This window comes from Bidens hawaiensis, unplaced genomic scaffold, assembly GCF_021521415.1.
Source record: "Bidens hawaiensis isolate Kalapana, Puna unplaced genomic scaffold, B.hawaiensis_p1.1 tig00027074_1, whole genome shotgun sequence".
NCBI lineage: Eukaryota > Viridiplantae > Streptophyta > Magnoliopsida > Asterales > Asteraceae > Bidens > Bidens hawaiensis.
Genome location: NW_027494365.1, coordinates 132,038 through 146,777, shown reverse-complemented (window position 1 = coordinate 146,777; position 14,740 = coordinate 132,038). Strand labels below are relative to the sequence as shown.

At 40.1% G+C, this 14,740-nt stretch overlaps 1 protein-coding gene and 1 non-coding gene across 2 annotated transcripts; one reads left to right on the top strand and one right to left on the bottom strand.

The window, feature by feature from the left end:
- Positions 1 to 1,305: 1,305 nt before the first annotated feature.
- Positions 1,306 to 2,619, bottom strand: LOC143574663 (uncharacterized). Its single transcript, XM_077059236.1, has 2 exons — positions 2,212 to 2,619; positions 1,306 to 1,917 (listed from the first exon to the last, which is right to left on the bottom strand). The coding sequence occupies exons 1-2, from the start codon at positions 2,617 to 2,619 to the stop codon at positions 1,306 to 1,308; spliced, it is 1,020 nt and encodes a 339-aa protein (XP_076915351.1).
- Positions 2,620 to 6,105: 3,486 nt separating this feature from the next.
- Positions 6,106 to 6,210, top strand: LOC143574672 (small nucleolar RNA R71). The gene has a single exon (XR_013142638.1). It is a non-coding gene; the product is annotated as a small nucleolar RNA R71 (small nucleolar RNA).
- The last annotated feature ends 8,530 nt before the right edge of the window (positions 6,211 to 14,740 follow it).

Sequence of the window (14,740 nt, the reverse complement as noted above, 5' to 3'; positions counted from 1 at the left end):
TACCACTTCCCCCCCAACTGAAACCGGACCCCATTATTGCTGTCATGAGGATCCAAAATCAGCGGGTCCATAAAGAAAGAAGATAAAAACTCCAAGGTAAGTTCGAGAAAGACAGGCCGATAAATAAAGAGAAGGCGCTTTCACGGCCCTGTGAGCAGTGCATCAAAACGCTCGCGTTGGTTTATGCGTTCAAGCGTCTCGTAGCACGGGACACGTCCCATTACGAATTTACTCCTCCTCGGCCATAGTTCAGCGAAGCGTCGCTGCTCCTGGTATCATCCCCTGGAAACCGGCAGAATAGGTGCCTGCGACCCGACATCTGTCAAACAAGAGATGAATTAGCAAAAATAGACAAAAGAGAAACGGGTTGACTGACTCTTTGGCATGGTCATGCCAAAAGCAGTTCAAGGCAGTGCGAACTGACAGGACCATGCACAGGGGCTTAAGAAAACAGACTGGTCAACTGGGGAATTATGGCTGGAAAAATGACAGTGCACGGCTGTGCGGGGTCGTGCCAACGACCGTGCCGGCGACCGTGCAACTCGGCAAACTGTCCAGATCAGGCCAGCAGATTTCCGCCGAGAAAACCACCACGCACGGCCGTGCCGGACCGTGCCGGCAACCGTGCGTGGCCTACAGAAACAGTGCATACGGCGGTCTGCTGCTGGAAAACAACCCAATCGACCAAATCCACGCAATCAAGCCCAAAATAGCCAAATACAACCCTAAAACTAACCAAAACAACAAGGAATTAGGGCAAATCCGACCCAAAAGTGATAGGATTGGAAAAACCCCAAATTCCTCATGAACAAACCCTAGAATCAATAAAAATAAGGAAAAGGAAGATGGAAGGGAAGATTAAACATCCTTTAGTGTGACAATCCGGTGAAGAACAAGAGATTTGGGGGTTAGGGGGTCAAAAACGGCTGTGGGGAGAGTGAAATGGATGAAAATGGGGTAAGCAAGGGATAAAACTTGATCAAAACTGTCTGCACGGTTCCCGAGACGATTCTGCACGACCGTTGCAGGGTCGTACACGAGCCTGTGCGAAGTCGTTTTGGCCTACCAATTCTCATTCTGCCAATTTAGCAGTGTTCCACTCAATTTCAAACCAAAATGGTTCCCGATTTTGACCATTATAAGCCTTAACCCATAATTTCTCGCTCAAAGAATGAAACCGGAAAGAAACAAAGATAGCTTAACTCTTCAAAAATAAACAAGAACAAAACAAACACACAAAAACTACAAAGTTCCTAAACACGTTAAATTTTTACGGAGTCGATAGCTAGACTCACACTCCCCACACTAGATCATGGGGTGGAGGTCGACGACCTCCAAAACAGTCTCGACCGGCTCACCCAAATAGTGTTTCAAACGGTGACCGTTTACCTTGAAGATGCGTTCATCCTCATGGCCAATCTCAATGGTACCGTAGTCAAATACCTGTCTCACACTAAAGGGGCCGGACCATCGGGATTTCAACTTCCTAGGGAATAAACGAAGGCGAGAACTGTAAAGCAAAACACGATCGCCCACTTGGAATTGTTTTTGGTCCTTCAACCGGGCGTCATGAAGCTTTTTGATCCTCTCCTTGTAAATCCGTGAATTCTCGTAAGCTTGGCCTCTCAACTCCTCAAGCTCATGCAACTGACCCATCCTGTTTTTACCCGCGCATGCAAGATCAAGATTTGCACTTTTCAATGCCCAATATGCCTTATGCTCGAGTTCAACAGGGAGATGACACGCTTTCCCGTACACCAATTTAAACGGTGTCGTACCAATCGGTGTTTTGTAGGTGGTACGGAAAGCCCACAGTGCGTCATCCAATTTCTCGGACCAATCCTTGCGGTTCTGACTAACCGTTTTCTCCAAGATCCTCTTGATGCCCCGATTCGTGACCTCAACCTGCCCACTTGTCTGCGGGTGATATGGTGTAGAGAAGCGATGATGGGCACCATACCGGACAATGCCTTTTCCAACTGGGCATTACAAAAATGTGTCCCTCCGTCACTAATCAGTGCTTTAGGGGTACCAAAGCGGGAGAACAACTTCTTCAGAAATTTCACCGCCGACCTAGCATCATTTGTGGGCAAGGCTTGCGCCTCGGCCCATATTGAAACATAATCAACGGCTACTAGGATAACGATGGCTAAAAGAAGTCGGGAAAGGTCCCATGAAATCGATGCCCCAGACATCAAAAACCTCGCAGACCTGAATCGGTCGCTGGGGCATCTCATCTCGTGAAGAGATGTTGTTTGCCCTCTGGCAAGCATCACAAGATTGCACCATGTCATGAGCATCACGGAAGATGGCCGGCAAGAAGAAACCGGCATCAAAGACCTTCTTCGCCGTGGATGTGGCTCCATGGTGTCCTCCGGTCGGGCCCTCGTAGCAGTGTCTCAAGATATTTCGAGCCTCGTCACCATACACACACCTACGCACGAGCTGATCAGCACCACCACGAAACAAGTAAGGATCCTCCCAAAAGTAATGCTTAACATCAGAAAAGAATTTCTTCTTTTTCTGGTGAGTCAGACCCTTAAGTACGATCCCACTAGCAAGAAAATTCGCAATGTCAGCAAACCAAGGATGATCCTCATCCCGTGTCTCGATATGCATGAGGAACTCATGGGGGAAATTGTCATTTATGTGAACCCCCACTTGTTCCGATGAAGCTGAGCACTCAAGACGGGAGAGGTGGTCTGCCGCGACATTCTAAGCACCCTTTTTGTCACGGATCTCAATGTCAAACTCCTGCAGCAACAAAATCCATCGAATAAGTCTCGGCTTCGCATCTTGTTTGCTGAACAGATAGCGAAGGGCTGCATGATCCGTGAACACAATGGTCTTAGAAAGGACGAGATAAGACCAAAATTTATCGAATGCGAAGACAACAGCAAGGAGCTCTTTTTCAGTGGTCGTGTAGTGCTCCTGCGCATCATTCAGTGTCCTGCTCGCATAATAAATCGGATGAAAATGCTTATCCCGCCTTTGACCTAAGACAGCTCCAACTGCAAAGTCGCTAGCATCACACATCAACTCGAAAGGTAAAGACCAGTTGGGGGCAACCATGATAGGGGCATTCACCAATTTCTCCTTCAGAAGCTCGAACGCCCGAAGACATTCGGAGAAGAAAACAAACGGGGCATCTTTCTCAAGGAGTTTCGTCATCGGGCGGGCGATTTGGGAAAAGTCCTTTATGAATCGCCGATAAAATCCCGCGTGACCGAGAAAACTCCTAATAGACTTCACCGAATTGGGTGGCGGAAGCTTCGAAATGGTATCAATTTTGGCTCGATCAACCTCAAGCCCCGCCTGTGAAATCTTATGCCCTAGCATAATGCCCTCCTTCACCATGAAGTGGAATTTCTCTCAATTAAGAACAAGGTTGGCCTCCTCACAACGAGCCAACATTCTCTCCAAATTTCTCAAACAATGATCAAAAGAACTCCCGAAAACAGAAAAATCATCCATGAAAACCTCCATGGAGTCCTCGATCATATCATGAAAAATTGCCACCATACATCTCTGAAACGTGGCTGGGGCATTACACAGTCCAAAGGGCATCCGCCGGTAGGCGAATTTGCCATAAGGACATGTAAATGTCGTCTTCTCCTGATCCTCAGGAGAGATGGGGATCTGAAAGTATCCCGAGAAACCGTCAAGAAAGCAATAGAACATCTTTCCCAACAGTCGCTTCAACATCTGGTCAATGAAGGGGAGTGGAAAATGGTCTTTCCTCGTGGCATCGTTGAGTTTGCGGTGGTCAATGCAAACTCTCCATCTCGTGACGGTACGCGTAGGAATCAACTCGTTCTTCTCATTCACAACAACCGTCATACCGCCCTTTTTCGGGACGACCTGCACCGGGCTCACCCATGGGGAATCAGAGATCGGATAAATCAATCCAGCATCGAGAAGCTTGATGACCTCTTTCTTCACAACGTCTTGCATATTAGGGTTGAGACGCCGTTGGTGCTGCACCACGGGTTTGTACTCCTCCTCCATCAAGATCTTATGGGTACAATAGGATGGACTGATCCCTTTTATATCCATGATCTTCCAAACGATCGCGTGCTTATGTCTCTTCAGAACCGCGAGCAACTTCACCTTCTCCTCGCTCGACAAACTAGCAGAAATGATAATAGGAAGGCGGGACCCATCCTCTAAGAAGGCATACTCCAAATGGGACGGGAGCTCCTTAAGCTCAATAGATGGTGGGTCTATAACAGAAGGTTTTGCCTTAGGCTCGGCAACGCGATCAACATCCTCAATCCTCTCTAAACACTCAGGAGGCTCGTTATCCACACCACAGACCAACTCCTTAAATAGAGGTCCACTGACCAAGTCAGAAATCCCTCCAACATACAACTGAGTATCCAAAGAGTACTCCTCACACGTGTCCTGTATGTGCTCACAAACGCAAGAATCGACAGTATCAATGTAGAGCACGTCATCATGATCATGTCGGTGGCGCATGGATCTCCCAATATCAAAGGTCACCTCCTCGTCTCCAACTCTAAGAGTGAGTCTACCGGTGCAGACATCGATGAGAGCTCTAGCAGTGGCTAGGAAATGACGACCTAAGATGAGTGGTACATTTTTATCCTCATCCATGTCCAAGATCACAAAGTCAACAGGAAACACATATTTGTCGATTTTCACAAGCATATTCTCAACTATACCCCTCGGGTATTTCACCGAGCGGTCGGCAAGCTGAATGCTCATGCGAGTAGGCTTAGGCTCACCCAGGTCTAGCTTTGCAAAAACAGAATAAGGCATCAAGTTACTGCTAGCACCTAGGTCGGCTAAAGCGTTACTAACCGACAAACTACCGATCAAACATGGAATGGTAAAACTGCCCGGATCGGTCATTTTTTTGGGCAGTTTATTCTGAAGGACCGCTGAACACTCCTCATTCAAAGTCACACAAGAAAGCTCCTCTAATTTCTTCTTGTTCGAGAGAACCTCCTTTAGAAACTTAGCATACTTAGGCATTTCTTTCAACGCATCGAGAAACGGAAGATTAATGTGAACCTGCTTAAAAAGTTCTAAGAATTTCCCGTACTGCTCTTCCATTTTCTGCTTCTTCAAACGGCCTGGGTATGGAATAGGAGGAACATAAGTCCTGACTGGCTCACTGGTTTGTGCGGTACTTTCTGGGGTTACCCTTGGATGCACCTCACCAGGAGTCTCAGTCTCGATCTCATCGACAATCGGTTTTGGTGTGGAAACCGATGCATCAACAGGAATGGTGGACCTACCACTCCTCAGGGTAATCGCCTTAGCCTTGGCATTCGGATTAATCTCAGTGTTACTCGGAAGGCTACCCTGTGGTCTCGCAGAGAGGAGCTGAGCAATCTGTCCAACTTGATTCTCAATGGTCTGAATGGACGCTTTCTGATTCCTCAACTCGAGATCATGTCTTTGGAGAGTCTCATCAATCTTCAGGTTCCTCTGCTTAGCCAGTTTGTTTGAGGTCTCGGTTTTAGCCAAAATCTGAGTCAAAATATTTTCAACACTATACCCACCACTAGACTGACCACTACTGCTGGAACCCTAAAACTGAGGCTTTTGCTAGTAAGATTGGTTCTGGGGTTGATTCTGGTAATTTGGATTTCGGTCAAACCCCGGTGGGTTTTGATTCTGATTTTGACTGCCACCACCATCTTTCCAACTGAAATTTGGGTGGTTTCTCCATCCCGGGTTATAGGAGTTGTTGTAGGCATTGTTTTGGCGGCCCACAAAGTCAAAATCCTCCACCACCATGGCCTGCTGGCACTGACTGGTCTAGTGTTTCCCTTCACACACCCATAACAAGAGCTAGACTTAGCCAGATCGGATTGCATCTGGTCAAATCTTTTGGTCAAGGCTTCTAACTGAGCGGAAACAAGGGTATTAGAATCGACATGAAGAACGCCCTTAGTGGAAGGGATACTACGAGGCGGATTATATGCAAAACTCTTCTTTGCAGCTCGCTCTAAGACATCCAACGCCTCGTTGGGAGTACACCTACCAAAATCTCCTCCCGCAACCTGATCAACGGCCTTCTTCTGTGCTCCGGATAAGGCATCAAAGAACGTATGACACTGAAGACCGCGACTCAAACCGTGATAAGGGCATTTTCTCAACAAGCCCTTGAACCTCTCCCATGCAGCATGAAGTGACTCATCATCATCAACACGAAAACCAGTGATTTTTGCCCGGTATCTTGCAGTTTTATCGGGTGGGAAGTACTGAAGAAGAAACTGCTCAACCAATTGGTTCCAAGTGGTGATGGAACCAGAAGGGAGTGCCTCTAACCACTCCAAGGCAGCCCCGCGAAGTGAGAACGGAAAAATTCGGAGTCTCACAGCATCGTCCGTACACCCCTGGATCTTGAATATCGCACATAATCGAAGGAAATGCGCAACATGAGAGTGAGGGTCCTTGTTCGAGAGGCCATGGAAAGAAACGGAATTTTCGACCATATGAATAATACTCGACTTGATCTCGAAACTCACGGTAATCTCGGGCTCCGTGACACCGCTGCCGTAGCCATCGAGTGACGGCGTGGCGAAATCATCCATGCGACCTTGATTGTTAGGATCCGCCATTTCTTCAACCTCGGGATTCGCGTCCTCCTCTACAACTTCGTTTTCAAATACCTCGGAAATCTCGCATACTCTCCTCCTTAAACCTTTTCGAAGATGTCGCTCGGGTTCAGAAAAGGGGGAAACAAGATCAGGACCGGGTGTGGTGGACATGCATCACCCGAAAGAAACGCGGAATGGAAACAGACAAGACACGGAAAACTATCTAAAAAATATAACTAAAATAAAATAAAACAAAATGAATAAAAATGAAATAGACTAAAATAACATAGAGCAAAAATATCAATAAGGCAAATCAATTACTTGTATCGTTTTCAAAAGTAAAACACCGTGCCCCCAGCAACGGCGCCAAAAACTTGACGTGTGTGAATATATATATATATATATATATATATATATATATAAATTTAAATTTAACTAAAAGTTTCACACAAATCGGGTTTTAAAAATGGTTTTCACCAACAACCAAACTACACACGAAAGGCAAGTGTACCTATCGTTTGTAGCAAAGTATCGGTAAGAACCGAGTGTTAATCCATGGACACGGCTAACTTTTGATACTAAATCTTTGTAATTAATTTAACCAAACAAATAATCCAAGTAATTTTTCAAGTAACTAAACTAGCATTTAACAATAACAAAGCAAGTAAAATACAACTAACAATCAATCCAAACAAGGCTACTTAGACTATGCATCCACTCAAACTTAGTAACAAAATAGCAATGATAATGACAAACATCATGTATTAAGCACCAACATCAAATTCCAATCAAGGCAACATAATACTAGCAACAAAACAACATGATGGGTTTTCAACAAGTTAATAACCATAGATTAGTAAGTTTGTCAAAACTACCTAATCTCAGAATCAAAGGAAAGCTAGAATGAAAACAACAAACTAACCACCTAAAATCATGTAAAAATAGACAAGTTCAAGAACACTAGTTAAACACATGAAACTTTTAATTAGCAAAATATGAACCAAGAATTATGGCCTTAATCCCTAGCAAATATTAACCAACTCATCATCATCATCATCATCATCATCATCATCATCATCATCATCATCATCATACTCAGTATATCCCACCAATAGCAAAGATATAGTAGGGTCTGAGCAGGGTAAGATGTAGACAGCCTTACCTCTACCCCGTAGGAATAGAGAGGCTGCTTCCGGTGAGACCCCCGGCTTGAAAGTAGTTTTGTATCAAGCCTTAGATATAAGGCACATAACACTCAGCCATTGGCACACTGCGACTCAAAGAATCATATTATCACCATACAATTTTCCAATATCAAGTGATAGGTTTCATGCTTGTTAAAATTCATAACCAAGTTAATTTCCACTAGTCATTCCTAACTTAATGATATAAACAAAGTATGCATACACAAACTAAGTTCATAAACAAATTCTCAACACATAGTTTTCCAACATATTTTGGTTAAACATCTATCAAACTAACAAGACAAGGAATTAAAACAAGCATTCAACCATCAAACTCTATTCAAGAACATGTCATAAACTTGAAGAACACCAACTTGTCAAAATCATGCATAGATAAATATCACATAAGCAAAAGCTTCAACATAATCTAAGTAACAAGAGTACTTAGCCCATAAGGCTTGATACAACAAACAAAATCAAAGTAATCTTACAAATCATTGTCAAGAACAAAAGATTGCAAACTAAGATGAATGATGATTGCTACTTGAAAGGATGATCACACAAAGATGGAAGCCTTGAATTCTCTCTAACACACACACAATAATTTTTCCAGCAATTCAAAGAATTCCCCTAAGGCTCCATACCTCAAATGGGAGTAGTGGAGGTGTATTTAAGCTTTCTGGACATCTGGCACGGGCCCATGCACGGGCATGCACGGTCGTGCATATAAGTGGAAAGTCAACACCCTGCTTTAGTCTGACCAAAAGGGCAGACTTCTCTGTTCTAGCACGGTCACCGGCACAGGCCCGCACGGCCGTGCAGGTCATGCACGGTCATCCGCACGACCATGCACAGTCGTGCACTTTTGAATTTTTGCGGCACTGGCTTGCATCTCCGGGAAGCACGGTCGTGCAAGATCTTGCACGGTTGTGCGGGGTCGGCAGATTGCTGATTTTGTCCACGAAACGCCCTCTTTTCTTGTTTTCTTTGTCAGGCGGGCGCCCGGACCTGCAAATTCACAAATAACTCAAATAAGTACCAAAAACAATGAATTTGCATGGAGTTCGGCTAAAATATAAGGAAAATTTGGTGTAATAAGATGTGCACTTTGTGTTACATCATTTATCTAAAGGCGTGATTATCAATTTAAAAAAGAAGAAGAAAATTGATATAACGTTTAATATACATTAATCCCTTGTACATTTTATTTAATAGTTTATTAGTTTTGTTCGTTTTATTGTAAGATTTGTATACTACTAACATCTTTTTATATTTTAGGTTCCGGGTTATAATTTTGGTGAAAAGAGGACGAAAAATGAGCGAAAATGAACTGAACCGGAGAACCGGACCATCAGAAAACGAACCGGACCAGACCTGGAGTGAACCGGACCGGTTTTGGACGCCCCCTCCATCCGGAGCGTCACTCGACCGGGGAGCCCAAGCCCGCCACGCGGCGCGGTGGGCCAAGTTCCAGAACCTTCCAACCATTTTTAGGGTTTTTTATTGATATTTCCTATATAAAGCCACCTAAACTCAACCTTAACCATATCCTGAAAGCTACATCCGAGTTTGGGGAGTTCCAAGGCCTAGGATTGCATCTTTTGGTGACTTTGGAGTAGAAGAATCATTTGGTGGTGCGTGCATTAGTTGAAGATGAAGAACACGGGTTTTATATTCTGTTTTCTTTCGTTTTCTTTTATATCCGCCATGAATTCTTATTTGATTGTTTTGTTTAAACTTAAGATGTTAGGTTAAATTGCATTAACTACTTAGCCTTATGATGAACCTACTTTGATGTTTTGAATTGACTTGGGATTCTTTATCGTTATGGTTTTTATGATTTGGTAAAAGATTTAACTATATTAAATTAATGCATATGGATGCTTAGGATTGTTTGATGAGTTTTATTCCATAGTTTTCTTGATTATTGTTTGTCATATGATAGGTTGCTATTAGGTTAACTACTTTGTGTTCTTGATTATTTTATGATTAATTTCATGATAAGATCATAGAAATAATATTGTCAAATAAACCTAAGTGTGTTGCTAACTTAAAATCTGTAAAGTGCTAGGTTATTGATAGATCTTTATTATTTAATCTTGCTAGATTTAGTTCTTCGTAAGGAGTCCGTCTAGGGTTGATTATTTATTATTGTCTATTGAATTAATTAAATATATTAAATTGCCTTTGATTTCCGCGCTGTAAGGTAGGATTTCGTATAAATGAACTAAATCATAATTAATTAGGTGACCGTAAGGGAACTTGATTTTTAATACTGGTGTGCGTTAAAACTTGTTAGAAACCCATAGGTGTCTTCTTGAGAAGGGTCAGGGGTACTGCTCGGGTTTTCTTTTAAGTGTCTATTTTATGATCCCAATTCACAACTAAATATTTTCCCGGTTAATTCATAACTGAAATTTAGGGGATTCTAGCCTATGTAGTTTTCTCATCATCATCTTATTTTAAATAACAAACTTTTGCTTTTGTTTAAATTACTTGTTTTCTTAATTAGTTTTAAATAAATAGTCTTAAATTAGTATTTTAATTAACCCCCCCCCCAAACAAATATAAATTAATAAGTCGTGTTTGTAGTTGAGTCTAATTAGCTAATAAACGTAATTTAGAGAGTCTCGTGGGTTCGATATCCGGATTTACTTAGCTTTACTAGAGTTGACCAGTTCACTTGCCGGTTAGTAGTTTAGTCGAGTTTTAGAGAGTTTAGAGTATTACTTAGTGCTTATTTTTATTTAATTTAGTTAATATTATTAAACTACTTCAAGCACATCAAAAATATATAATTGTATAACAAAATTGTTTAGTTTGGATTTGATGGCGCAGTTTGTACGCCCACATCACCGCGAGCGGCTTAGGGGTGCCGCCTTAGTATTTTTGTGGAAATTTAAGATTTTTAAATATCCTCCCATCGCGCTACGCGGCGGATTTAGATTAGTCTCGTCGCGATATGCGTTGAAGTGTAAGTTATCCAGAAATTATTGCGGCTGTCACGATACGTGACGAATCCCTTAAGTAACCCATCGCGATACGCGACGTAGAGGTTATGCAGGCGAGACACGTTTCCTGACACGTGGCGGCTGACTCGGTGGAGCTAGAGGTCTAGTCGCGATACGCGATGGCCTTATTATAGGTCCATCACGATACGCAACCAGACTAGAAATCAGCTATAGAAGGGGCAGAAATCAGATCGAAAGAAACTTCTCGTCCCAAATCTACTTTCTCTCTCACTTTTCTTATATCTAGACGTTAGTATAATACTCGAGTAGTCATAACGATACCCTACCGATCAAAAGAAACTTTTACACGCGAATCCAAAGGCTTCGCCTAAGCAAGGTAAGACATTGTGCTATCGCGTAAAGTTTCTAGTCTCGTAATCATCGTTATGATTATAGGGTTAATACTAACTTAGATATACCACATTGTGTTTAACTTAGTTGCTTAATATCAGGAGACTTGTTAATTGTAATCTTTCAAGATGAGACATTCGAGTTTTTATACAACTCATATTTGCGTGAGACAACTGATTTTTCAATACTGTCATGATGTTTTTCTAAACCTATTAAACTCATGACAGATAGTCCAAATGTTTTTAAATATATTTTCAAATAATTTTAATTACATTACAGTGATTAAGTCTCTGTAGACTTACAGGATAATTACTACTGGTATTCTGGGTTTTGTATACAATGCTTGCCTAATGGGCTATTATACATTACTTATCGGACAAGTGTTAGCCAATAAGTAATATGACCACAGCCACAGATATGATCGAGTGACAAGTACCTTTCGGTAATTTGTAAGTAGGCAAATGTAAAAAACATCTTAATGCTATAACTGTAAAATGTGTCATTTATAAATGAATGTACTCACCAGTATTTCCTGCTGATCAAATATTTTTAACATGTTTCAGGTAACTTGTTAGAAACAAATGAATGATGCCTGCGGGCTCCAGCTTAAATAAGTGGCTTGTCACCAGAATAAAGAAATGTGTTTTGCAAACTAAGGGTTTACCCCTATAAAACTTATGTTTGTATAAAAATGGGTTTTAATCCCAGTTTATGAAATAAATCATGGTGTTTTTATAAACTCTGATCATTTTTCTTAATTACAACTCTGATGAAATATTCTACTGCAAATTATTTTAATAAACACCAATACCACCACTCGGTATTCGTGGCTCCCTTTCCGGGATATAGGGGTCGAGGGCTATCGGCTGTGACATGTGTAAATATGCAATGCTGATTTCAAAAAGGTGAAGATATCAATCGGAACAAACTAGTGACTTGAAACGTAAAACCACATTTCATTAAGGGAGTCAAGTTATTCTACAAATTGTGATAAAAATGAGAATGATGAAAATGATTAGTGGCCTAAAACAAACTCTTCAAAATAATTAAAAAAAAGTCGTAACTCAAAATATAAAAAAATAATGAAAAAATAAAAAAAAAACTAAAATGTTTCCATGTCTTCCTCGTTCAAACACACACACACAATGCTAAGAAAAAAAGATTACTGTGTCTTTTTATTTATTATTATGTTTCTTTTTTATTTTCTATCATTGATTGTGCATTTTTTCTTAGTATCGTGTATATTTTCCTTGATATTGTGTTATACTACTCAACACGGTGTTACATTTTGTGATATATTGTGTCTTTTTTTTATTTATCATTGTGTTTTTTTGTTTATTTTTGTTATCGTGTCTTTTTTCCTCGACGTTGGGTATTTTTTTGGACGGGAAAGATGGGGGAAACATTTTTGTGTTTTTTTTTACTTTTTTCGTTATATATATATTATATTAAGTTATGATTTTTTTAATTATTTTTCTTGAATTTTATGCCATGAAATTTTTATTACACTTTTTATTTTTATCCATCTCTCTGTATTTTAACCTTTTCCTTTTATCAGGTACCAAAATTTATTGGAGATGTATCCAAAACATGCAAGTTTATAAACATGAAACAAGGTAATTAAGTTATTACATAAGACATATTATACTTCTACAAGTTATAATAAATAGTAAAATATACCTTTAACAACAAAAATCTAAGCTTAAGATTAACGAGAGCATTTTCAGCCCGTTTTTTAAAAATACGGGAGAGAGATTTGTAAATTATATGGTATGGTTATGAGCGGTTGTAAGTAGAGGAGAAAGAAAATGTTATATGACAAGATTAAAATTTGACGTTTCACTATTCAAATCGTATAATTTTTTAATATTTTCTAAAAGTGCTTGTGAGTGGAGGTAAGATAAATGATAATGATAAAGGTATAAAAAATATTATATAATTAAACATGATAGAGAAAAACAATAATTTATAGTGTAATTATATGATATATATGAATACATGGTAGGGAATGAGCTGAGAATGCTCTGAGAAACTATACAGGTTATAGTTAGTTGTAACAGATTTTAGATTTAGCTTTAAGAAAAAAAAATCAATATTGTCATAATTATTTAGAAGAAAAATATAATCAAATTGTTAACTTTCACAGTTCACTTCAATTTAGAAATGTGAAATAAAAAGACGTTTTAGTTCAACTTTAATGGAGAGGAAGTGAAAATTTGAGTTGGAGACCGTAAAGAGTTTCAAGTTTAAATCTAATCTCAAACGGGTTTTACCGCAGTGCGCCTTCGGCAACAAATTTTCCTTCGAAAAGGCGCACTAATTTTCCTCGGAACAAGAGACGGTAGGCTGCTACCCAGCAATAACTACGATCACACACGTATGAGGTTGTGTTTTGCCATTAGGTAATCTCGGGTAACCGGATTTTATTTGTTGATCTTTTAAAGAAAATTCTTAAAACTTTCATGAAAAAGTCAATAACTTTGTTAAATCAAAGTCATCAATTATTCAATTTGTAACTACACTATTATTTGTGTATAAAAGTCATAAACTTGACTAAATATATTTTCTAAATAATGACTTGGCAACTCATAAATTAGTCAGAATTTAATAAAGTCACATCCCAACTAATCTAACCAATTTAGAGTTAGAAACTTATTATTATGATCCTTTTCTAAAGCGTAAATTATATACAACACAAAAGCATTTATAAAAAACAATTCAGTAAATATAACATTTTTTTTGTATATCTTTACAAATCGAGTAATATACACATGTTGAACTTTAAATGTGGGTTTTGTCGCATGGATGACTATTCTTTATAGGCTACCGACGTTTGTGGAGTTGGCGAAAAGGAACATTTCCGTTGGTCATTGATGTGCCCGGTACGCAATGCGGAGGAGGAATTAATAGATCATGTGTTTATTTCTTGTGTACTGGCGAAAACGGTTTGGAGCTAGATCGAGGTGTAAGGTTCCACCGATTTATGCTTTTTGTGCTCGGAATTTGATGGAGTTGCATAAGTATTCGACAGGGCCGGCTCCGAGAAAGTAAAAAAACTTTTGGGCCGAAGGTGAAAAATTTTTTGGGCTTTAAGTAAAAGGAGTATTTTGTTGTGTTTAAACAGTTTAATTTTTATATGGCCTTACTTTGTTATAATTTTGTAAAAAACTTTTGTATAAAAAAAGAATTAAACATATATAAAATGAGGCTGGATACCACAACATCTTGGTTATGAGTAATACTCATTTGCCAGTAGACCAAGCTAGTGATTATCTAATTGTGTTTAAACATTAAATATACATATTATTTTTAATAAAAATACATATAATTTCTTTCAAAAAAAAAAATCGGGCCTATCGGGGTGTCGGGCCCATGGCCGTCGACCACCCTGCCACCCCCAAGGGTCGACCCTGGTATTCGACATTTTCTAAAGACAAAGTTAAAGTGTTCCATGTAGTGCGTTTGGTGTGTATTTGGTGTGCATGGAAGAAGCGTAATGCATTAGTCCATAAAGGAACTCCGATACATGTGCCCGACTTGGTGGAAGAAATTAAAGCGATAGGTTGTATTCGGATAAAGAAGAGATCCAAAAAGATTGGCCTATCATGGGAGGATCGGT